The sequence below is a fragment of the Mixophyes fleayi genome, chromosome 1 (genome assembly GCF_038048845.1).
Source record: "Mixophyes fleayi isolate aMixFle1 chromosome 1, aMixFle1.hap1, whole genome shotgun sequence".
NCBI lineage: Eukaryota > Metazoa > Chordata > Amphibia > Anura > Limnodynastidae > Mixophyes > Mixophyes fleayi.
Window position 1 is genome coordinate 458,561,305 of NC_134402.1, and position 25,478 is coordinate 458,586,782.

General features: G+C 38.3%; 1 protein-coding gene across 5 annotated transcripts; it reads right to left on the reverse strand.

Moving 5' to 3' along the window:
- Positions 1–473: 473 nt before the first annotated feature.
- LOC142102398 (NACHT, LRR and PYD domains-containing protein 12-like) lies at positions 474–24,734 on the reverse strand. Of its 5 annotated transcripts, none has more exons than XM_075187270.1 (13): positions 24,689–24,734; positions 23,320–23,372; positions 22,890–23,038; positions 21,278–21,342; positions 19,867–20,027; positions 18,802–18,979; positions 12,920–12,985; positions 10,461–12,150; positions 9,492–9,578; positions 8,547–8,717; positions 4,519–4,689; positions 1,472–1,636; positions 474–839 (listed from the first exon to the last, which is right to left on the reverse strand). In XM_075187270.1, the coding sequence occupies exons 4-13, from the start codon at positions 21,306–21,308 to the stop codon at positions 746–748; spliced, it is 2,814 nt and encodes a 937-aa protein (XP_075043371.1). In that variant the 5' UTR covers positions 21,309–21,342; positions 22,890–23,038; positions 23,320–23,372; positions 24,689–24,734; the 3' UTR covers positions 474–745. The 5 variants fall into 5 exon arrangements, with proteins under 5 accessions (XP_075043371.1, XP_075043380.1, XP_075043389.1 ...); XM_075187279.1 differs by lacking the exon at positions 24,689–24,734 and adding an exon at positions 24,382–24,676; XM_075187288.1 differs by lacking the exon at positions 22,890–23,038.
- Between the last annotated feature and the right edge of the window lie 744 nt (positions 24,735–25,478).

The window sequence follows — 25,478 nt, forward strand, 5'->3', positions numbered from 1 at the left end:
CAATTGGCAGGTTGTCTTTGCAAGAAGGGAACTGTGGAAGTGGTGGGTTTCTGTTGACGGTGGTCATTTCTGTGGAAGGGGTTTCTGCAAAATAAAGTAGTCTCTATATAACGGCAATGTGGAGGTATCTGTATCGTTTATGGGGGCCCCTGTGTCAAGCTTTATACTAGGGTCCTGAGGCTCCCATCTATGCTGCAGTCTGGAAGCTCGTATGGGGACTCTGCGCCTTTGTTTCTCGCTCTGTGGCTTTCTACTTTCCTCCATTCACATCCGTACAGTCATCTATTCCCTTACAATCACTGTCTCTTATTCTCTTATTGTTATTACTCTTATAGAGTGTGGTCATATGATTGTCATGCTTTGCTGATGATGTTTCATGAGTAAGGATTGTCACAAAATTCTGGAAATATCGCCAGTAAGTTAAATTGCTTTTGGTCACAGGAGCTTCTGAGAAAATTCAAACACTGCTCTCATTCATCAAAGTCCTTTATTTCAGTCAACGCATTATTATACATAACTCGCAGCATGTCAACATGTCATTTGTTTCAATTCAGGAAGTCACCTATGTTGTTTGGCTGACCAGTTAAATAAACTTTGGGTTATATCTTTTCAAGGTGTTGGATTTATCTATATCTGCAACAAGTTCATTGTTAAATAAAATGCATAGTCATTCTAAAGAAGAAGACAGGGTAATCTGGATGTTTCGTACGGTCTCTTTGATTAGTCGGTCCCACTTCCAATTTGCTCAGTCTATGGAAACCCAGAGGCCTGGCTTGCGATCTTTTAGATTTCTTAACTTATCTCTTACTTCCCAGGACAACTGACGGTTATAAAAGAGCCTAAACGTGAGAGAACACAAACAATATTTCAGCAATGATTAGTGAGATTAAATTTCAATGGAATCCTTTGTTTGAAAAACCATATTCATATAAAAGTATTATCCAGCAAGGTAGAAAGTAAGTTTTCCTCAAAAAAATCTAGAGAGGCCGGAAAAGTCCTCCAGGCATTGTAATTAATCTGCTAATTGTATATTATACATTTTTGTCCTGTGTGTATTATGCAGAGGATTTTATCATCACAGACTTTAACGCATGTAACAGAGGAGCCAACACTCAATGTCTTCGACAGTTTTCTTGACCTTGTATGGTCTCAATATTATGTTGACTTTGAGCTGCTAAAGAGCCTGTTCTGTATGTTTTGTTAATCTTAAAAATGTAGATGCTCTCTAGGGATTAGTCATTAATATTACAAGTGATGTAGCCTACACCATCCCAGGTGGTCTAGAACACACTTTTTAAGAGTTGGAGAGTTGGAATAAGCTTTAATCAGGTCATTAGGGGTAGGACACAATCATTTTGGGGAAATCTTTGTTCAAGGAGCAGGATAATATTCAGTCCTAGGACTGAACTACCCCCGCATAAGAGACAACATCAAAGTCGTATAATGATTGAACTGTCTTTGTTGTAGGTACCTGATCTGTTTCAGGCTGGGTGACTTCAGTATTAGTTCCTCGATGTAACTGGCACCAGTATCTGTAATGTAATTATGGCACAGATCCAGATGTGTGAGTTTTGTGTTATTACTCAGTGATACCAGGAATGGAACATGGTCATCTCTCAGCAGAATACCCTGGAACCTGTTAGCAGAGAAAACTTTACATTTTCAATTGTATTTTTTACAAATACAACCAGCATACAGAACAAAAGAGAGCAATTTTTTCCTTTAAAGGATGTTACCACCCACAAGGTGAAATTTTAGTCACCAATCCGTCTCCCAACTAGTATTATTTGGGGTGTTCAATACCAGAGACTCCCATAGCTTAGTTGTAATTACCACACCAGTGCTCATTCTAAAACCTAACAGTGCCGTTTCCACCTGTTCTTACCGTTGTTGTCAAATAGCAGACTCAGTACAGCAGGAGTGGATGAGACCTCAGGAAAAGAGATACTGGCAGTTGCTACTTAGAGGGGGAGAGGGGGTTTAATAACTACAAATTTACTTTATGGGTTTAATTGTCATTTAACATAAAGGATAACTCCACTCAGAGCAACTGTTCCCAAACTGCTGCTATGTTGTCGAGGGATCTTGACAATGCTGCAGCAATGGAAAATGGTCCATCCAGTCCGAATTGTGGATCTCCTGTTCCAACCATTACACACTGGAAGTCCCCCATGAATAGGGAAAGCACAGGTTGGAAAAATGTAGTCATTTTATTTGATTGATTGGTTTCTAGGGGACACAGCACATGATTGATCTTTGTACCATGACAAATAATCCTTTGTGCTGGTACTGGGAGATTATGCGCACTTGGCATCTGGAATATGCCTCAATTAACTCCAGCCCATCTTTTCTATTTCAATTTTGAGGCACCGTGATGGCTTTGCTTCATGGGTTTCCTCCGGGTGCTCTGGTTTCCCCACACAGTCCAAAAAACTGTGCTGGTAGGTTAATTGGCTGCTGACACGAAAAAACGTCTTTTGCATTGAATTGATTCACAATAATAATAATAATGGCTGGAGTTGAACACAAACATCATGAGAAGGTGGAATTTAACTCGTTAAAACGTGACTCATCAACACAGAGATTTAATCTGAAAAAAGAGTTACAAATGAATAAGAACAAAACAAAAATACAAAAAACAGATAGAAGTACTAAAATTCTTCAAATCCAAAAGAAAGAAAAAAAATCAAGAACATGAAGTTTTAAATGACCCTGTGAGTGAATCTGCCAATATTCAGTCTGTTCAGAACATCCCTCCTAACCTGGAAACTAGTCAGCCACTCATACAACCTATGGCTTTTCATCTTTTAGAATAATGTATGATAGAGACGCTCCACCTTCCAAGGCAATGGGGCTTTCTCTGCAGGATAACAGCATGCTGCACATGTTTAGATTAATTTAGGGTTTAATTTTCCTTATATATGTAGTAGGCACACCTGTGCATCTTTTTTTTTGAAGTGCAGTGCAGAAGTGAGATTAACAACCTCAAAGACCAGAAAGTAGGTGTGCACCTTGTGGAGTGGGTTCCCCTAGGCAAAGTAATGCTTAAAGATAGCCATTCGCTGTGTGCATCCTGTGTGTCTTAAATTACCTCCTCTGCGTCTATTTTGCACGTATAGGCCCAAAATAAACAAATATCTGCAAGACAATAAGGGCTGTGAAATACTGAGATAGTCAGCTATCCCTAGAAATAATGCAGTAATACAGTTACATACTTGATGAGGTTGTAAAAAGAGACACCAATACATAAAGTTCAATCTATTCTAGATCTCATGTGAGCCCTCTCTTATATATGAAATTAATCTAGATGAAGCAACCGCAAATCTGTTTCAATTGGGAAAAAATCCTCCCGACCCAAGATTTTAGTCCTAATTCCCCGAATCCACTATTATCCTTCATTTTGATTAACAGTCATACCCCAGGATACCCTTTTCCGCTAAAAAAATGTCTAACCCTTTCTTAAACATATCAATTGAATCTGTCATCACAACTTTTACTGGCAGTGAATTTCATATATTGACTGCCCTTACTGTAAAGAACCCCTTCCTTTGCTGTTTGTGAAACTTCCTCTCCTCTAACCTTAGTTATGTATGGTCCTTGGGGTCTACTGTCTATGAGCACTCCCAAATCCTTCTCCATTATAGATTCCTTTAAATTTATACCATTTTATTTATAGATTGCATGCTCTTTTTTGTTCCCTAAATGCATAACCTTATATTTATCTATGTTAAATTTCATATTCCATGTCGCCGCCCAGTCCTCCAGTTTATTCAAGTACTTCTGTAGAGAGACTACGTCTTGCTCTGTTTTTATTACCTTAGAAAGTTTAGTGTCATCTGCAAGAATGGAAACTTAGCTCGCTAAGCCACCTATAGCTCTCTAATCACCAAGGTCATAAATAAATGTAATAAAAATAAGTGGCCCCAGCACAGAACCTTGAGGTACTCCCCTTAAATCTTTTGATCAATTAGAAAATGTTCCATTTATCACATCTCTCTGTTCCCTATTCTCCAACCAGTTTTCGATCCAAGTACAAATGTTGATTCCTAGACTTAGTTCTCTTATTTTGTAAACCAACCTCTTGTGTGGCACTGTATCAAAGGCATTTGCAAAATCTAAGTAGACCACATCTACTGTGCTGCCCTGGTCTAAGTTCCCACTAACTTCCTCGTAGAAACCAATTAGATTAGTTTGACATGACCTATCCCTCATAAATCTATGCTGATTCCTACTAATAATCTTATTGCGCACCAAGTAATCCTGAATACTATCCCTTAATATACCATCTAGTAGTTTCCCCACTATTGATGTCAGGCTTACAGGTCTATAATTCCCTGGTTGTGATCTAATTCCATTTTTAAACAATGGTACCACATCTGATAAACACTAATCCCTTAGTACTGAACCACTTGTTTACTACAAAAATACATTTAGAAATAAGACCAAAATGTACTAACAAACACTTATAGCATTTCCCACCCTATATGTCTCAGAACTGTATGATCCGGTTATACTCACATTAGTTTCTCTATATTGCACGATGGACTGGACAGAGCTGTCATTAAATCCCTAAAGTGAGGACCAGTCAGATCATTGAAAGATAAGTATAGTACACTCAGAGACTGGTTATTTGTTATTGCAGATGCAAGATGGGAACAGGAACTGTCCTTCAGGCCAGTACTATCCAGGCTGGAGAAGGAAAGCAGAATATGATATAAAGATAATTTAATAAAATTTCTCATACATTAATGTCTAAATGTTGAAGACTTTAGCTATCATCAGCTTTAGGGAATGACTTCTAAAAATTGGAGTAAATTGTCCTTAATATGGAGATAAATAAACTTCTTATTTTATTAAAAATAACTCCCCCAATTTTTCCAATTTAGCACAAGAAAGTGGTGGTAGAGTAGAGGTAAAGATTGCAGTTAATCTACCACCATTTTTTAATTTTTTTGTCCAATAATGGCAAATGTTCATATTTATATTAAATGAGACTGAAGTTACAGCAGGACGATAACAGCTGATTGTTGACGTGTTTCCGAACCATCACGTTTTTTTCATCAGGGCTGTAGATACAAGGGCTCCATATTTTATAACTTAGACAGTAAAAGTTACTCACTCGATTCTGTGTCAGAGACCAGTTTACAGATATCCTCCAATCATCAGTAGTTTCCCAGGAAGAGGAGAGGGCAGTGGAAGAGGAAGGGGATGAGAACCAAGTACTACAGGAATGTAGTAAATAATAAGAGCTACAGATGGAGTAAAGCTGAAGCCTACTGATTAGTGAAACAGAAAATAAAGTTGACAGCGAGAAATCTGTAGGGACAGTCCAGGGAAATGACTGGTAATTTTAGGTACTTGTATTAATCAGCATATAAATGAAGGGTGTAGTACGCTTTAAGGACACTGACTAACGGTGAGCTGAACGACATGGGAAATCCGAACACTAATACCCCGACATGGAACAAACATTGACTTAGTATTACAGAAATGCACTGATTTCATGACCGGATATCTTCCCGACTGTTGTAAATGATGTCAATTCAAAAGGCGACTGATATTAAAGTGGCAATACATGGACCCGGCTTGTAACGGTAAGGTTAACCGTAACCCTAACCCTAACCCCTAACCCCTAACCCTAACCCCTAAAAAATAATACTTACATTAGATGAATGACAGCCAGGTCCGTGCATCAGCGCTTAAAGAGAAGTCGCGTTTTCAATTTACGTAATTTACAACAGTCGGCAACAGATCCGGTCGTGAAATGAGTGCATCTGTGTAACAGTAAGTCAATTTTTGTTTAATTCCGCAGTATGAGTGTTCGGATTTCCCCGGTCATTGTAGTCACTGTCGGGGTAGTCAGTATCGTGAAACTGACTACCATTGATAAAAGAAGGTGTGCAGCCCTAAGGTGAAATTGCAGTCTGGATCCAGTACACTGCATGTGAAAGAGAAACAACTTCCAAACTTTAACCTTTCACTGTATCAAAGTTACCTTAAAGTTAATATTTTTAGGAATTTGCTATTTGAAAAATTGTGACAAAAACATTCCTGCTACTGCAACAGAGGGTACTGAGAACAGCGCAATATGGATGATCAATGGCTCCGAAATGGAAGTTGGATAAACAGGTTATGTTTAAATGCTTAGGATGTTTAAGAGTTAACTAAATATATATTGACAAATGAAATGTATTGCTTTAGCAGAAGTTACACAAGTGTTTATGGTGCAATCTATTAGACAATATTTAATCTTGCAATTATATCAAGAAATGTACCTCATGATATGGAAAAGTGAAGCTGTGGTTAGGCCTACGTGCTTGTAAATAGGTTCAAGATGGATGCCAGGTTGGCCTGTATGTGGACTGATAAGATTGGTTATAAGTTATCTGATAATTACGCATTTATCTACTCTTAAAACTTGTGGTATATTCTTTTAAAAGAGGTGTAAAAATAATTAATATATGCCTTTGTTCAGCAGCATTGGGCAGCATGGTGGCTCAGTGGTTACCACTTCTGCCTCACAGCACTGGGGTCATGAATTCGATTTCCGACCATGGCCTTATCTGTGTGGAGTTTGTATGTTCTCCCTGTGTTTGCGTGGGTTTCCTCCAGGTGCTCCAGTTTCCTCCCACACTCCAAAAACATACTGGTAGGTTTATTGGCTGCTATTAAATTGTCCTTAGTCGGTCTGTGTGTGTCTATATTAGGGGATTTAGATTGTAAGCTTCAATGGGGCAGGGACTGATGTGAATGAGTTCTATTTACAGCGCTGCGGAATTAGTGGCGCTATATAAATAAATGATGATGATGACGAATGTTCATTTTGAATTGAATGGTTTGTACCGTACGTACAAAATAAACTGAGCATATTCTGGAGAGACTTCGTTAAAAATAAATCTTAAAAAGAAAATCAAAAATATTTTAAGATAAATTTGCAAATTGAATCCACCTCCTCACATGGATCAAAGTAATAAAAGAGAGTTCAATGGAATACTTTAAACTGTCAGTTGAATGGGATGGTGAAATCAAACTGAAGAGGAAGCATGAGGGTTAAATGAATGGACCTATATTTACACATAAGTGTAGCAGGCCCCCCTGGAGATATAACCTAATTAGACTTGGATGCATCCCTAAATATGCTTCTTAGAGGCAAATCTTGACGAGTAGCTGAGGCCTTGTGTAACAATGTGTGATGATGATGATGATGATGATGACTCAGCAGCGATATCTAGCCTTCTCCACTACTTCATTCCTTGCGGCTACATTATGTCAAGATGCAGCCAACTATTCAAATTTCTTAATTGTAATTTCCATTTGGACTACCTCAGGAAAGCAGGATTACCTGCAGGATATATATTTATATAGCTGTTCCTAACAGATCTGTGGGTGTTTGTATTTTGCTACGTTTTATATGGAAGACATGTTTTTCGCATTTACTACTAGCAACGTCAAGATATAATTTTCTCTTGTGTATGTGACACTTGATTACATTATACTGTGTACAATAAGGGTAATGTCACTGTTGCATTTATTACTCACACTATCCAGCCACATGCCTACGCTATCGTTGGGCATGTATACATTTTTATGTAGAAATATTGATGTATTTTCAGTTGGACATATCTTGATGTACCTTCAACTTAATGCATGCATGAAAAACAATTTTTTGTGCAAAATTATTTTTATTTATATGTTGGGGGCACAAAATGCATCAAATTTAAACTTAGGCCCAATATCTTCAACTAGATACTTCTGATTTTGCTTTCATTTGCTATGAGAATAACAGAAAATGCTCAGTGGGGATTAGTCATTATAATGTTTCTGTAGGAACGAATCTAAATTTACAAAGAGATAAAGTAGTGGAGAATGCTTTGCCCTTTCTCCCTGCAAAAGGATTTGATCTCTCCTCCACTTTTGAGGTCCCGGATATTTGGTGAAACTCCTAAACTTATAAAGTGACACACTTTGAAAATTAAATTTGCGTTTATGCAGGAAAGCAAAGTTATATGAAAACGTAATAACATAAAAAGCTTCAAATGCACATAAGTGCTGCATCTATTAAACATAGTCCGGGTGTTCCCTAACTCTCATTACTAACTTAAGCCACAATGGAGGCTAAACTGAGCCGTACTAGGGAAATGCTTGAATAAAAGAGTTCTAAGGTAACAGGAGGCTGAACTTTGATATTTTTATTGTTTCAACCTACAGAAGTATAAAGAGAAAGTTGCTCTTGTGAAAGTATTTCCAAAGACATAAAAGAACATTGTTTACAGACTTCGCAGGTCATACATGACACTCAGGGGTAGATTTATCAAACTTTCTAAAAAGGAAAAGTGGAGGAGTTCCCATAGCAACCAATAACATTCTAGTTATCATTTATCAAGTACATTCTAGAAAATGATATCTAGAATCTGATTTTCCATTTTCCAATTTAGAAGGTTTGATAAATCTACCCCTTAATGCCATTTATACAATGTTAACTTTGCGACAAACATATAATAAAACTATATAATACTTCCTATTACATACATATTTGTTATACTCACTGTAACTCCTCTATCCGACATGTTGGACTGGACAGAGATGTCATCAAGTCACTGAAGTGAGGACCTTCCATTGTATTACAAGACAGTACGAGTGTTCTCAGGGACTGGTTATTACTTATTGCAGATCCCAGATGACAGCAGGAAATATCTGTCAGTCTATTATTTGCCAAACTATAGAATAAAATCAGAATATTAAAACAAGTTGGGTTAAGGTTTCGCTGGTTGTATCTGCAAAAATGCATTTTCACAAAATACTGTTAGGTAAGGAAAATTTTAAATATAGGGATCACATTACTGCAAATAGAAAAGTGGGAAAGACTTAAATCATTACATTTCCTATTGGGATTGGTATAACATTTTATTGAAGACATGCCATGCTCCATACAGCACACAAAAGGCGTCTCGCCTTCGGTATCCTTACTGTTGCTGGAATCCAAGGCTTGTGCTGTGGTTTTCGGTGATAGAGGACTCAATCTGTCTATAATTCTACAACAGAGCTCTACTGATGTCTCCATTTCAGTGCAAGAAAAATTAGCAAGATGAGGTGCAATCCGACCTCTTAGGCAATGTTATTGGTGGAACTATCACTACTGCAAGTGGTACAATCGCCGCTTGACCAAAGAGGGGAGGGGAGCATGTCAATGCCAGGTCACCCACCCAAGGTCACCACTCTGGTCTCAGAAGAGCACAGTGGGAGCATCTGTGGAGTGTACGCCTGTCCAACTTATGCGCAGTGATGCCCTGACCGGACCTTCTCTGTGCATGCGACAGACCAGCAAATGCACAGAGATATATGTGTGTGCATGTGTACGTATATGTGTGTGTGTGTATATATATGTATATATATATATATATATATATATATATATATATCTTCATTATATTACAATATTCAAAATCAATATTATAGTGAATAATGCTACCGGATATAATAAGACAACTTACGATAGAGTCTGGATCTTGCACTCCAGATGTTTTAGGGCATCACATAAGAACCAAACTCCGTCATCTCTTAGATTATTGTCACTAAGTCTGCAGAGAATACATGAGATGGAAATTAATCGGTACTATTCTATACAAATAATAGAGAATACATGTATGAATAGTTTTGCGGAATTAGAAATGATGACATGATCTATATAAATCATGTAAGAGCAGCTGCTGCAGACTCTTTGCATTCTAACATCAATCCGTTTGGCTGGTGGACGATTGTGGTTATCGGGAGAGCGCAAGTATATCTTCTTTTTTAAAGAAATCTATCTGTTGCTACTTATCCACAAATTCAAGGATTTATGAGCCATATCTTGCGCTAATTAATACTTGCACGCTATTGAGCAATTCAAGAACTATACATATTTATGTTCAACTCACGTGCTACCTTTTAAATCGGAACAAGAATAAAGAAATTTGCATCATTCTTCGTTCACAAATGTTTATTGATCTACTAACAACACATTTGTTCCGAAAATCATCTACAACAGTAGTTTCTGGCCTCCGTGATTTGGGAGTCTGAAATACTGATTGTATGATTACAATATACGTTGATGAGATATATATATATGTGCATTAATTTTGATGTTTATCATTATTATGTATATGTGACGGTTATTATTCACTGTACATATTCATTTATTTTAAATGTTATGATTTTATTGAATTCAATGTTATTAAATGTTATTTGTTGGATACAGCGCCCCTTTATTATTTATTATTTTTTATTCTACTGTTGTCTATTGATAGATCCAGATATCTATCTTAGGGAGCTGCGGTCCAACATCAAATACTATTATTGTGAGTCCTAGAACCTGATTAATCTTTGTTGTATCTTGTAGATATTAGTTTTTCTTTTTTCACTATGTTTGCATTATGATGACAGGTTTAATTTAAAAAAAAAAAAGTATGCGTAATTTTTACCCTAAGTTATTTACGGTATGTAGAGCTGGTGCCAGTCTCTCCATGTTCTCACTTTGAATTTTACTAGACCTTAGACAAAGTTCCTCTGTATTTCTGCAGGATTCAAGGATAAAAGACAACACAGTATAATCCAGAGGTGTCAGGTGCACACCAGAAAAGTTAAAAGTTTTGTATGATCCAAGAGATTCTGAAACTAAAACCTTATTCTGAGTCTCAAAGAGATCGAACAACACATTGAGAACCTTTCTCTTGTCCTCTTTGCACTCCTGGACATCAATAACGGTCTGTTGGAGAAAGGTGATGACATCTTTGGTTGTTTGAGGGGACAATTCTCCCAAATAAGGCTTTAAAATTGACCTGGAGTAGTTGTCTGAGAGACCACAGAGGAAGCAAAGAAATATTTCACCATGGTTGTCTACATATGATTTGGTTTCTTCAAGTGATTTATGTAACTTCTCAGAACATTCATTAATATAATGAACCAAGGCAGCAAAAAACTCCTGTAAAGTGACATATAAGAAGGAAAAGGTCACATTAGGGGATTGGTCTGATTTAATCACTAAGCTTGAAAAGAGCTGTGAGGAAGTGTCCACATTAAATGATGCCAGATCTTGTTCATTAAATGCAACAATGCGATTAATTACTCCATATTCTGCCATCCACCCAATAGATGTCAACAGTTCCTTAGCCTCCTCCTTTTCCTGGCTGTGATTGGATAGGATGTTGGCAATGAAAGTCACAAAGAGTTGTGTCAATGTTGTGGGCAATGATGAAACCATCTGATTATTAATTGTCGGTTGGTCTTTGCAGCACTTTGATAATACTGTACAAATGAGCCAGCAGTAGGATGGGAGATAACAGGAATTGTAGAGTGTCCCATTATCCCGCATATAATGAAATGTTCTGTCTGATAATTCCTTGTTCCTGAAAAAATGTTCACAGTATATTTGCCTTTCCCTGGGTATGAATCCCATAACCTGAGTTTGTCGTTTGAAAAGTGCAGTATCAACTGATGCTATTTTTGTTCGACTGGTGATTAGTACAGAACAGCCCTTGAGAAGCGACTGTCTCACCAAACTAACCACAATCACACCCAGCTTTTCTATCTGCTTTATATTGCGACACAATTTTCTTAATCTGAAATCCATTTGGTGACTACTTTCATCTAAGCCATCAAATATAAAGAGCAGTTTTTCAGGATCCTGTAAGATGTTTTCCAGCTGTCCCTGAAGATATGGATATTGTAGAAGGATCATCGTCTCCATACTGACCTCATCCAGCTTGTTGAGTTCCTGGAATTTGAAGAAGAAGACAAAAGCAAATCTCTGGTAGAGTTTTCCATTCACCCAGTCATAGACAAACTTCTGCATCATTGTGGTCTTCCCTATTCCTGGAACTCCGCTCACCAGGACTGTATGTGGCGCACATTTTAATTGCTGGGACCAGCGGAACAGCCTGTTGGGGGAGATGCACTCCAGCTCATTTTTCAAGTAATCCTCATGTTTCTCTCCAGTCTCTATAAGCCAGTGCTGAGACTGTTTATGAAGGGGGCGCAGATAGGCAACAATCAGATCCATATTACATTCAGAAACGTAGGAACTTTGGTTTTCTTGCAAAGATCCTGGGGACCTGTTTTCTACATGATCCTGAATTTTATCCAGCAGATGTTGCTTGTGATGTCCTTGCATATCTGCCAAAAAAACAAACAGTAAACTAATACTCATTACTAAAAATAGGATGTGGTATACAATTGAAATACTTAAATAGTAGAGTTGTGCTGTTAGATGCTAATAGCGCCATCTGTCTAATGTAACCCTGCTTTGATCAAACTTAAATCTAGTTTTGGTCGAAGGTTTACTTACTTGAGATTTATTACTCACCTAATCCACCTTTAACAGTCCCACCAAGGCCAGCTCGACATTAGAAGTATCTTGTAGTAGGACACTAACGGGTAGCTTTAGCAAAACTTCTATAAAGGAAAAGTGCCCATAGCGACCAATCATGTTCTAGCTATCATTTATCTAGTACATTGTAGAAAATGATATCTGGAATCTGATTGGATGCTATGGGCAACACTTTCACTGGTTTGATAAATCTACTCCTAAAACTGAGCACTTTCATTCCCATAACAGCCTATTATTGTAAGTATACAAGGGTCACTCTTAGCATTGGACACTGACCTTAGCTCCAATATTGTTTTATCTTGTGTCCTCAATTTGTTATATACAGGGCAGATGTAATAGTAAAATCCCTATCTATGATTTTTACTCTGGGCCCAACCTGGCCTAAATTCGATTCAGCAGGTGATTTACAAAGAGAATCTCTGTATAAGTACCAACACCCGCACACATGTGTCACACAGTTATTTGGCAGTCTCTCCTAACACACTATCCTTTTTCTAATATAGCTTTTAGCTGCCCTATTACAGGATTAACTATGTTATTTACTATAATATTTACCTTTCAGCTCTGGAGATAATGAATGTCCATGTTTATCCAATAGGATCTGCTGCATGAGAGCGTCACCTAAATGAGAAAATCTCTTGGTGAGATAATCAGTTACATAACTGATACTCTACATCACGTCACTCACTTACTATCCAAATTACTAATAAATATGCAAATTACATTAAAAAGTCTAAAAAGACAACGTACCCACATCTACATTATATGATGAGAACCAACCTCCAGTCCAAAATTGGTTCAACAAATACTGCTATACTTGTCCAAACAGAGGACCATAGTTCCTACTGTACCATCTCGTTGTACAATATGCCAACACCAATGACGAGGGATGGGCCATAGGACAGATATCATAAATGTCCACAATAGATCATGGTCGATTTATAAAATACATTAATAAAAGATTTTCTTGAAGATTTATGTCACTTTGGTATTTTGCTTCCCCTGTCCTGGATATAGAATGGTCTTAATGAATCACCAGACCAGGAAAAAAATCAATTGGGAACAATTGATTTGTAACTTTAAAATATTCACAATATTCATTCTCATTTTTGATTTATTGTGGGCTTTTCAGATATCATTATTTTTAGTACCCAACTCTGTCCTTTGATTATTCATGAATATCATTTTTTCAGAGTGAAGCCTTCACTTCAGAGAGTTGGGTATTCCAGCATTATGGAAACACAGAGGAGTTGGGATGATGGTCAATGGATTTAAGTGACAGCAATGTGTTTTCATTCCATCTGATTTTGCTTTAAAACACTAAGGGCCTCAAAAGTCGGATGCAAAAGTCCGTTTTAGGCACATCGACCACAAAATCACTTTAACGCATTTGCAGCAAGCACCATATCTGCCTGCATCTTGGAAGCAATTTACACTTGCAACAGCTTGCAGCTTGCTATGAGGGAAAGGGCGGAACGTGGATTTGTGAAGCCGTGAACTTGTATAATATACACACAGGAGGTGTGACCTTGTAGGTAAATCCTGGACGCAGTGAGGCACAGATGCAACAAAGGGCTAAAAATATGCGGCAGGAATTAGGTGGCAAAGTAGTTAGCTAGCTGCAGGAACTGCTTGCAGCTCAGTAGGGTATTATGAGTGGGATATAACTGGGGCTGCATGCCACTCGTAATACCCTACCAATCTGTGGCACACTCCCACTCCTACACGTCTTAGATGCACATTGCCCTAACACGATATAAAATGGAACCCAATGCATTTGTATTTAACTCAAAGAAAAACATAAATTTGAAATAGAACATGAAATTTAAATAAATAAAGAGACATGATAGACTGCAATGTTAAAGCGATGGTGTCTGAAGAAGAAAAATTGCATGAATCTTATTGGTAAGTAGCGATGTAGGAATATTACTGATGCTGTCTGGTAATAAAAGCAGTGGACACTGCTGTGTGCCAGACCAGTTGTCTAATAACAGCAACCGACAGCTTAGACCTGTCAGGAGGCAGCCAGCGCTGCCTTGCTCTGATCTGATTGCCAAGCAACAGTAATCAGCATCTTTCTGCACTACTGCCGGCGTCTAGCTGACTTCAGCTTGATTATTCAACCTGTTAAAGATCTCACTGACCCTGACATTTTGGCTTGTACATTGGACTGTATTCAGCTTCTCTCACCGCCATGTTCAACCTCCCTCCATGTCCTGTCCACTCTCTGTAGCAATATGTTGTTTAATAAACTTCTACTACCTCGAGTTAAGACCTGGGGACAATTCAGAACTCTTGAACATACTTCTTTCCTTGGAAGAAGGTTCGAAGTGTTATTATCCTGTCCAATATTGTCATGATGATTAAAGACCATAAAAGGTGCCACAATTAGAATGTGTGTATACGATTCTAGTAGATGACCGGTCATTTATGTACTATGTCTACCAATCGCCCTTTGCTCCCTGACTGCAAAGTAGCAAGAAAGCAATTTTGTACAAGTACATTTCATCACATTCACCATTATTTATATAGCACCACCAATTCTGCAGCGCTGTACAGAGAATATTTGCCACTCACTTCACTCCCTGCCCCATTGGAGCTTACAGTCTAAATTCCCTAGCACACACATGCACCGTAAGACATTACATAGTAATTATATTATTACATGTAGCTCCATAATTACTCTGGGTAAGATCCACCTTGAATTTCCCCTTTTGCTGGTATCATTGGACCCCTGACCCCCCCTCCCAAAATAAATACAGTCTTAAGTAACACCATCCATTCTTTCTGGTGCATGGGTTCAGACCCCAGAGAAGCCCTCCCTCCTGCATTGACTTCTTGTCCTCTCTTCTACATGCTCATGAGAGACCTCACTCAAACCAACTGAATTTTTAATTTGAAAGACACCAAAGGGGTAAATGTATCAGCGATCATTTCAAATTGCGGGTGATAACCAGTGTTTTTAGTCGCCAAGTCGCGAAATGCATTAAGCTGTGTTTTTAACACTGATCTTCAAAATCGCTTGTCATCTCTCGCGATTTGCTTGGATTTCAAACACGCCAGTGTTTTGCCAATTCTCCTGTGTTTAGGTTCAAATTGCCACAAACAACACGCTGCTTCCTAGCTGCGAGATTAGTAAGCACATCACTGTTACACTGCCTGTCTATAGAACCGCAGGTCCTGGCGGATTTCACATGGTAAAAAAGAGATAAATGTTAAAAAAAAAATGGCGTGGGGCCCCTTTGTCTGACCACTATTAACCCTAGTGCTGCCAGCCTACAGCTGATTGCAGGAAATCGGGGAAAAATGTGCGTGGGATCTCTCTATTTTCAAACAACCAGCACTAGGCCAATCAGTCAGGGTTATTGGCACTATTAGCAGGGGGACACACGGCAGGGTTCCCCCTGTCATAATGACAAACCAACCCCAGGCTGGTCAGCTCTGGGCTGGATTCCCTAGGGAGTGGGGGCCCCTCTCTGTAGGAATAATCAGCCCAGTGCTGAAAGCACTAGGGCTCTTCCTACACCCCAGGGTGGTGGGTGTAGGGTAATATCGGCGATTAAAGAGTCTAAAAAACAAACAGATGCCATTTTGTTTTGTGGAACTACAAGTCCCAGCCATGCCAGGGTGCCATAAACAGTCTGGGCATGCTGATTCTTGTATAACTGCAAGCAACAGCATACCCACGGCAGCCAGGCCATGCTGGCACTTGGAGAACCACAAGTGTCAACATGGCTTGACACCATGGCTGGCTGTGACCTGTAGTTCCACAAAGCAAAATGTTCACAACCACAATATCCTCATTTACACCACAAACATTTAATAAAAATATTAAAACCCCAATAAATACACCAAAAAATCTCATTCATACCACATATACTTATTACAAATAATAAATCCCCATATACTCACCAATCTGACTTCTTTTGTCAGCAGCTTTTAATCCAAATTTGTTTGAAAGCCATGTCCTGAAATATTTATAGATCCAAATTTTCATCCTTGAAAATAAAAAAAAAACTATTTTGGGCCTGCGCGATCCCAAATATCACTTACTTGGCGGCTGGCCCCAACTCCGGGACCAGCCACATTCTCATTGGCCTGCAGATCCGACCGCCTCCCTCACACTGATTTTGTCCGGTTATTGCTGTCACATGGGACGCGCACCACGTGATTGTGTATATGTATATGTGTATATGTGTGTGTCAGCATATTGTATATATGAATTTCAGATTGTAAGACAGTTTCATATAAAGGGAGAATTCAATAACGTCAACTGATTTTGGAAAATTCATTTATTCCCTTGTATGCTAAAGAGTGAGCGCCAATGTACGTGTATATTTATTTATTTTGATTCATTGTGTTAGAGGGAAGTGGATCCTCTTTACATGTAGTAGGCTGCACATTCAGTGGAGCGCCATACTGATCAAGTTTAACATTTTTTTTAAGTATATTGTATATATATATATATATATGTGTGTGTGTGTCAGCATATTGTATATCATCATCACCATTTATTTATATAGCGCCACTGATTCCGCAGCGCTGTGCAGAGAACTCATTTACATCAGTCCCTGCCCAATTAGAGCTTACAGTCTAAATTCCCTAACATACACACTCAGACACACACACACACAAACACACACACACACACGGGTAAATTTTTGATAGGAGCCAATTAACCTACTAGTATGTTTTTGGAGTGTGGGAGGAAACCAGAGCACCCAGACGAAACCCACGCAACCACATACAAACTCCACACAGATAAGGCCATGGTCGGGAATTGAACTCATGACCCCAGTTCTGTGAGGCAGAAGTGCTAACCACTTTGATACCGTGCTGCCCGAGTATGGGGCCAGTATATTGTGTGTGTGAGTGAGGGGCTGGTATATTGTGTGTGTGAGTGAGGGGTCGGTATATTGTGTGTGAGTGAGGGGCCAGGATATTGTGTGTAAGTGAGGGGCCAGTATAATTTGTGTGTAAGTGAGGTGCAAGTATAATTTGTGTGTGAATGAGGGACCGGTATATTGTATGTGTGAGTGAGGGGCCGGTATATTGTATGTGTGAGTAAGGGGCCGGTATATTGTATGTGTGAGTGAGGGGCCAGTATATTAATATAAAGTGTGTGTGTGTGTGTGAGGGGGCCAGTTTATTAATATAATTTGTGAGGGAAGGGGGACTTAATTTAATGGTGGTTTGTAGGTGGGGGCTAATTATGGGTGCTAATTTATTTGTGGGATGATGGACCTTAATAATTTAATAGTGGGGCCTATGAAGTTAAGATGGGGTGATTGGACCTTTAATTTAATGCTGGGGTGGTTTGGGGCCTATTAATTGAATGTGGTGCTGTTTAGGGAAAATGAGGTATATTTATTAAATGTGATTATGAATTATTTAATGCCTTGGATGGTTGTGGGAATTGGTTATATTTATTAAATGTAAATGCTAATTGATTGTCTTGCTTTATCAGGATTTGGTCCGACTACAAGGACAGTTGGGAGATACGTCCTGCTTCACACTGTACAGTTCGTGAAGGCAGAGCTGCGTGCAACTAATAGTAGTGCACACAGTTTTGCCTGTATCTCTTCTAAAATGATAACCATGTTACATTATAGGGGCCCCCTGTATAAAATACTCTGAGACTCCCAGAGCCTTAATCCAGTTCTGGGCCAGGGTGTCAGATTGACACCTAGGGGTAAATGTATCAAATTGAGAGTTTTCCGGTGGGTTTGAAAAGTGGAAATGTTGCCTATAGCAACCAATGAGATTCTAGCTTTCATTTTGTAGAATGTACTAAATAAATGATAGCTAGAATCTGATTGGCTTTTCAAACCCACTAGAAAAATCTCAGCTTGATAAATTTACCCCCTGGTGCTTTACTTCTCCTCCTAGTACCACACCTCATATTATTTGTTTTAGGTTAAACCTAAAACAAATGATAACCCTATTACTATATAGGATGAAGCAAAAACAAGCTCTTCTGCTGGATAATAGGTTTTTAAAGCAAAAGGGCTTTTTGCATTTTGATAAATCAGCCCCGGTGTTCAATACTGTAATAGAACATTATAATAATAATAATATTACCGATTGCTATAATATAATTTAAGCCCCATTATAATCAGCCAGGTATGTGTAAAAAAAAAAGAAACTCATAAAAAAGGGAGATGGAACATATAAAATACAAATGAAATATAAAGTAAGGTTTGTTTCCATTATTTAAGATTTATCATTTATAATAATAAAGTATCACTGGGTTAAGCAACACAAAAATAACCTCTTTTTATATTGATAAATATATATTGTACCGAAAACCACGCTTTAAGGATGGGCCACTACTGATGGACCAGTGCTATGTGCTTGCCCCCCGGGCTAAAGTCTGCCAGCCAGCCAGCCCCTGAACATATCCAATTAAGTTATAAAGACTTATTAAGCAGCATTACCTGACATATCGATTTCATGCAGTAGTGCATACAAATTAGGAGACTGGCTTTCAATCTCTAGATCGTAGAGACTTTCCCAAAATGCTATCACAGCTTCTCTTCCTGCGTCCAAAATATCTTGCACCAACTTCTCAGAAAATACAAAGTGTCCAAGACCTTTATTCACTTTTACATATTCCTGGAACACAGTTATAAGGATTTCAGATAGATATACATAATACATCCAAAATATCTGTAAAACCAATTACCAAAAAATCTTTTAATCAATCGAAAGGCGCATAGTATATGTGGGGGAAACCGTCTCCTTAAATGTTAGCTAGACAGTGAAATTTCACACCAAAAATGTACAATCAATTTGTTGTAAGAGGGGGTATGGAAGTAAAAGGGGTATGGAAATATTGTCCAAAAAATACACCTATTCTGATAGACCTATATTATGTCTTGTAGTTTTGTGAACCAAGGTTCATAAATTTATTTTTAACAACATTATCATTTACTCTAGCAACCTTTAACGGTGATCATGGCACATACTGTAAATAATCTGGTTACATTTTTATTGGTCACCAATCATGAGTTCAAACTCCCTGTTCATCATCATCTATTTATATAGCGCCACTGATTCCGCAGCGCTGTACAGAGAACTCATTCACATCAGTCCCTGCCTCATTGGAGCTTACAGTCTAAATTTCCTAACGCACACACAGACAGACAAATAAACAGAGAGAGACTAGGGTCAAATTTGATAGCAGCCAATTAACTTACTAGTATGTTTTTGGAGTGTGTGAGGAAACCGACGCAAACACGGGGTGAACATACAAACTCCACACATATAAGGCCATGGTCGGTAATTGAACTCATGATCCCAGCGCTGTGAGGCATAAGTGCTAACCACTGAGCCACTGTTCTGCCCCAGAATCTTCTTTTGAGCTCACAGAGCACATAGGTGACATTAGTATAAAACGGTCATTTATGTAAACTGTTGACTTAAATAGAAGTGAGGGTTTTGTTTTAAGTAAGCATCCATCCCTGTTCTGTATTGTATAAAATGACAGTTGCTCCTCCTACCTCTTCAAAGAAGATATTCCGAGAGGCCAGTTCCTTCAGTAGGATCTTAGTGTCCATGGGCTCCACAGCATAAATTAGGTCTCTTCTGAAATACTCATATATAATTCTTAGTTCGTCCATTCCATAGCCGGGTACCTGCTGACGGAACTTCTCAATACCATCTAGATAACAAAAAGGACAAAAAGATTTTTTTGTTGATCAGTTTAACCAATCGTCTGAGTTGAATGAGAAAGTGAATATATATATATATATATATATATATATATATATATATATATATATATATATATATATATAGGAGACTTCACATTTTTGGATTTTAAATGTAATGGTATAATAACTCTTCAGCACTCTCATTGAGATCTACCAATTGTAATTTGGCCAATTGTATTGGATCTGGTACAATTCACTATGACAGTGAGGTCAGGCAGTCAGAATGAATCAGATGTTCTCTGATTGGCTGGCAGACTGTCACTGTACTGCGGAGCTTTGTTTTCCAAGTAAAACATGATCTATATTACACTGTCTCGGAGCTATCATGTCTTCATTCAGATAAGTAAAGACTTGTGCTGCAGGTAAGATATGCCACACATGTGATACAGGTGAGGGGTGGGGGAGAGACATGTATTAGAGGAAAAGTGTGGGGGAAAAAAGGGTTATAGGAGAGGGGTTTATGTAAGAAATGTTTTACAACAGAGATGAAGGGGGTGTTAGAGGTCAATTGTGGGGGCAAAAAATTAGTAACAGAGGTCGAGGCATTTCTAATGTGTTACAAGGGAGCAGCATGCCACGCCCCTTATGTGGTATGGCCACACCCCTCAGTCACATGTTAGTATTTACATAGGGACTTATACAATGTTGAGAGGAATGACAATACTACAAAGAGGTGTCTTTTCTTGTATTACATATTACATATTTTACATTTGTAAGTAAGTTACCGTTATTTTCTGGAATCTTGAAATGGGTATAATCTTTTAATGAGGCCCTCAGACCAAAAAAAAAAAAAAGATGTTGGACACTGTGCTAGGGTACTACTGCAAACACACCAAATTAAACACAGGTACCCAAACAGAGAAACAGAAAGATATTAAAAAAGATGATTTGTTTGTTTGTAATTTCAATCAGTGTTAACTATGCAGGTAATGTTAGATAGACTCTGCTAGAGTGTATCTAACAACAAAGACACACAGACATAATAAGGGAATGACAAGGTGGATATGGCCTTTAAGTGTTAATACTTCAAAAGTGGTACTTTGGATATTAAAATATCCAAAGTAGAATTGAGCCACAGATTCATTATTTAGCAGTCATAAAGGCACATTATTTTATAATAACGCTTACATTTATTTATAATTTATACTTAAGTTGTACTAGACAAATGCCTTTAAAATTAAATAATCATAAGACTGACCTCTCGTATATCTTGTAGTGGACTGACCCATTTTCTCTTCCCTTGAGTTGAACAAGTGACACAACCTATAAAGGTAAAGATAAACTTATGGGTTGAATAGAAAACGAACTACAGCAAAGCTGTGAAATTCGGGTCCCTTCAGCCAGTATAGGGATATAAATATTCCCCAAACCAGATAACCAATTACAGCCTAATAACACTGTCCACAACCCATTGAGCTAAACACACACCAATTAAATAAGAGTATAAAAGTGTAAGTGTAAACTGATCATCAATGGTCTAGTGATCCTAATTAGTGCATACAGTGTGGTTCAGTGTCTACTAGTAATCCTGAGGAGTATCTGTTAGGGTTGGTGAGCTCTGGCAGTAAAGACAGGGACAGTGCCAACAGCTTCTGTGTTCTGCCTGGACCTGGATGTGTTTTCAGGCTCTCGCCCCATCGGAGCCTCGTCACCTTGTGAAATACATTTACTGTTTCTGTGCATTGGACTCTCCTTTCTGGCTGAGCTCTGCCCTTTAACCACACCCAGTTCTATCTTCTCTTCAACTATTCTGCATTACTCACCTATATAAACTAGTTACTTTGCTCCCTGTAAGAGCTAATGTATAATGCCAGTGTGCTTAGTCATTCTCGTTATATTGTTCCAATTCCGGCCTCAAACTCTGGAACAAATGTACTTTGTACTGATGCCTTTATACTGTTTCTGTTTTTTCTGACTTCCTGACTATTGACATTCTTCAACCTAGGCTTGGGACCACTGACCATGGGCTGACTACTGACCATCCCACCTGAAGACCTGTTTTACCTTCAGGACAGGCATGCCAGGTTGTGTTTCAGAAATTCACAGCTGTCCAGCAGGTTCTACAATGTTTGGTCCAATAACAGAAGCAAGTATATTACTTTGTAAAAGAAAAAAATCATTTTTTCCATATAAATTATTAAAAGTTCATGCAGACACAATGGGCATGATTCAGAATGGAACACAAGCGTAAAGGTAACTTGCGATGAAAAGTCCAGGACCTACTACTCATTCAAGTCTGAATGAGTAGTAGATATGTCCGCTTGACAACAGACACACTCCTCAAACACTTACGTCCATCTTGAGAACATGTACAAAAGTCTTTTATTTTATATGTTATTTTATATGTTGGGAATGTAATGCTATGAAGCACCATTTAAACATGAAATGCTTAGCTTATAAAGCAAGAACAACTTCCCGACATACATTCAAAAATAAATAATAAAAAATGATATTTTCTACAACACATGCTGCAAATCCTAATTAATTGATGACTGAGCGACTACTAAACACTTTCCTCTAGTCTACAAACCTTAAAGCGTTCTCTGAAAACTCATCTCCTCAGACAAGCTTATAACATTCCTCAACCACCCTCTTAACCTCACTAGGTTACCCTATTACCACCCTCTACACAGTTAACACAAGACAACAACCCTTTGACCAACATAGTTATGTGACTGTATCACACAGCCCACTAAGCACTTTTTACCTTTGCAGTCTGGCTGGCTCAATATGCATTATGTAGCACATACCCTCATGTATCAAACTCTCATTGTCAAAAAGTTTGTAAGCTGCGAGCAGGGTCTTCTTACCTCTCTGTCTGTCTGTATTATCCAGTATTGTTTATTACTGTGTTTGTTGCCAATTGTAAAGCGATACAGAATTTGCTGGCGCTATATAAATATATGTTCATGATGATGATAATGATATTCTTCAGCTACTTACACCTGCCCCTGACCACCTGCAAATAAAACAACTTTTTCAGTTGTATCTGAGAACAAGTCTCAGTCTAAAGCAGTATTCAATTACTCGAACACGCCCTTACTGTACATTGCCTACATTAGAACATCCCTATCATCCCCTACCACTCCTCTTAAGGCACAAGGAGTTGTTAGCGGCGAAAAGTAGCAGGTCTGAATAATTCTGAGCATGCGCAGTGTGGAAAAAAAAGAAAGATACACTGCGCTAATGGGCAAATGTCTTTTTCTGAATCGGGCCCTTAATGGCTGGTATCTGTCTCACCTTTGTGGGCTCTCTGTGTTTTTAGTTCCTGGACAAACCCCAAATTATCACATCTGTATAAAACAGAAGAAATTTAGAAGGGCAAGGTTGTGTCACAGAGACAAAAACTATGGCACTCTATGCACAGAAAACGTTGCAAACACATTTATTTACACACTTACAGTAACCAGATAAACACAACAATCGAAATATTAGTATGCATTCATCTCTTAATATTTACATTAGACAAATACTAAATGGACATTATTCTGGAATATTGTATCATCATCTTATTTTGAAAGCAAAACATAGTTTGTATATATAGAATATCCAATGCAAAACATAGTTTGTGTAGCTTTCCATGTCGATTATAGAAGCACAGTGGCCTAGTGGTTAGCACTTCTGCCTCACACCACTGGGGTCATGAGTTTGATTCCCAACCATGACCTTATCTGTTTGGAGTTTGTATGTTCTCCCCGTGTTTGCGTGGATGTCCTCTGGGTGCTCTGGTTTCCTCCCACACTCCAAAAACAAACTGTTAGGTAAATTGGCTGCTATCAAAATTGACCCGAGTCTCTCCCTCTCTGTCTGTGTGTATGTGTGTGTGTGTATTAGGGAATTTAGACTGTAAGCTCTAATGGGGCAGGGACTGATGTGAGTGAGTTCTCTGTACAGCGCTGCGGAATAAGTGGAGCTATATAAATAAATGGTGACGATGATGATAGAATAACAAATGCAAAACATAGTTTTGTCACCATGCTGTGGCATCTTCTCGTGTGACTTGGGAAAGCGTAAATTTGTGAGGTATGAAATCTGACAATGGACAATTCAGTAATAAGCTTAAACAATATTCCTCTATATAATCTCTACATTCACATTTTTTGTCCTTAGAATAGTAAATATACAAATTCTCTCCTATATTCCTTCATCAGTTATTTATATCTCCATATAAATAACTGATGATGATGATGATGATGATCTTCCTGTAGGTTTATAGACCCAGAATGAAAAGATCACATGGTAAGAACAGCATGAAACTCTTGTTGCTAAACAGTTATTTCCTTGTTACAATGTATTACATACCATCATTTCTGTGTGTTACATGAGAGACCAGTGAGTGCTGTAAAAGAACAATGTCACTCACTGACAGGGAGGGAGGGAGGAGTAAGGGAACAGAAGGAGAGACAGGAAGGGAAGGAATAATAGTTCTCCAGGTTTCTCTTTCAGTGTAACTCTTTACATTTCATGTCCCTACACAGCTGTCCGGATACTCCCTGTCTTTACAGCATTCCTGTCACCTACATATAACTACACATAAACATATCTGAGACTCCTTATAATATGCTACATTTACTGAGTGTTACAGCCATATAGTTACTTCCATAGTCACCTTGCTATACGTCTGCCTGAACACAGCCGTCTTCTGGGCAGCTGTGAATATTCATGAGTATTAATGAGAGAGTGAACAGCCCATGTACTGGCAGGGAGCATGCTCAGTGTGTGTCTGCGAAACATCCTGTGACATCACCAGAATCCAGTTTTCAGTACGTTGGCTCTGATTAATCACATACGATTATTGTCAGGGAAATGTTTGCCCTCAATAACAGCTAATTTAGGAAAAGTGTTACACTACAACAAACATTGCAACAGGCGAACAGGCATCTGCTTCCCTTGCAAAACGTGTTCTAGAGCTGCTTGCAATAAACAAAGAAACAGAGAATTTGAGGGCAGATAGAAATGCTTGGCCATCTAGTCTGCCCATTTTTTAACCTGTGATAACCTTAAACCCTATTTGACCATTAGCTCTTTGTAAGGATATCCTTATGTCTATCCCAAGCATGTTTAAATTGCTCTACTGTATTATCCTCTACCACCTCTGATGGGATTTAAGTTTTTCCTCACATTTCCTCTGAACCTACTTCCCTCCAGTATCAGTGCATGTCCTCGTGTTCTAATACTTCTCTTCCTTTGAAGAATGATTCCCTCCTGTACCTTGTTATAACCTTAAAAAATTAGAATTTTTATATGTCCCCCCTTTCCTTCCTCTGCTCCAAACAATACATATTAAGATCTTTTAGTCTTTCCGGGTAAGTTTTGTGCTGTAGACCATGCACCATTTTAGTTGCCCTTCTTTGTACAGTCTCTAATGTATTTATATCCTTCTGAAAATATGGACAGAA

Excerpts from the sequence above, each read along its gene's own strand:
- LOC142102398 (XM_075187288.1), bottom strand. The coding sequence starts at position 21,308 with ATGGGTCAGTCCACTACAAGATATACGAGAG. Across the intron at positions 20,028-21,277 it reads CACTACAAGATATACGAGAG|ATGGTATTGAGAAGTTCCGT; the intron begins GTCAGTCTTATG and ends TTTGTTATCTAG. Across the intron at positions 1,637-4,518 it reads TGCAATATAGAGAAACTAAT|GTTCCAGGGTATTCTGCTGA; the intron begins GTGAGTATAACC and ends CTCTGCTAACAG.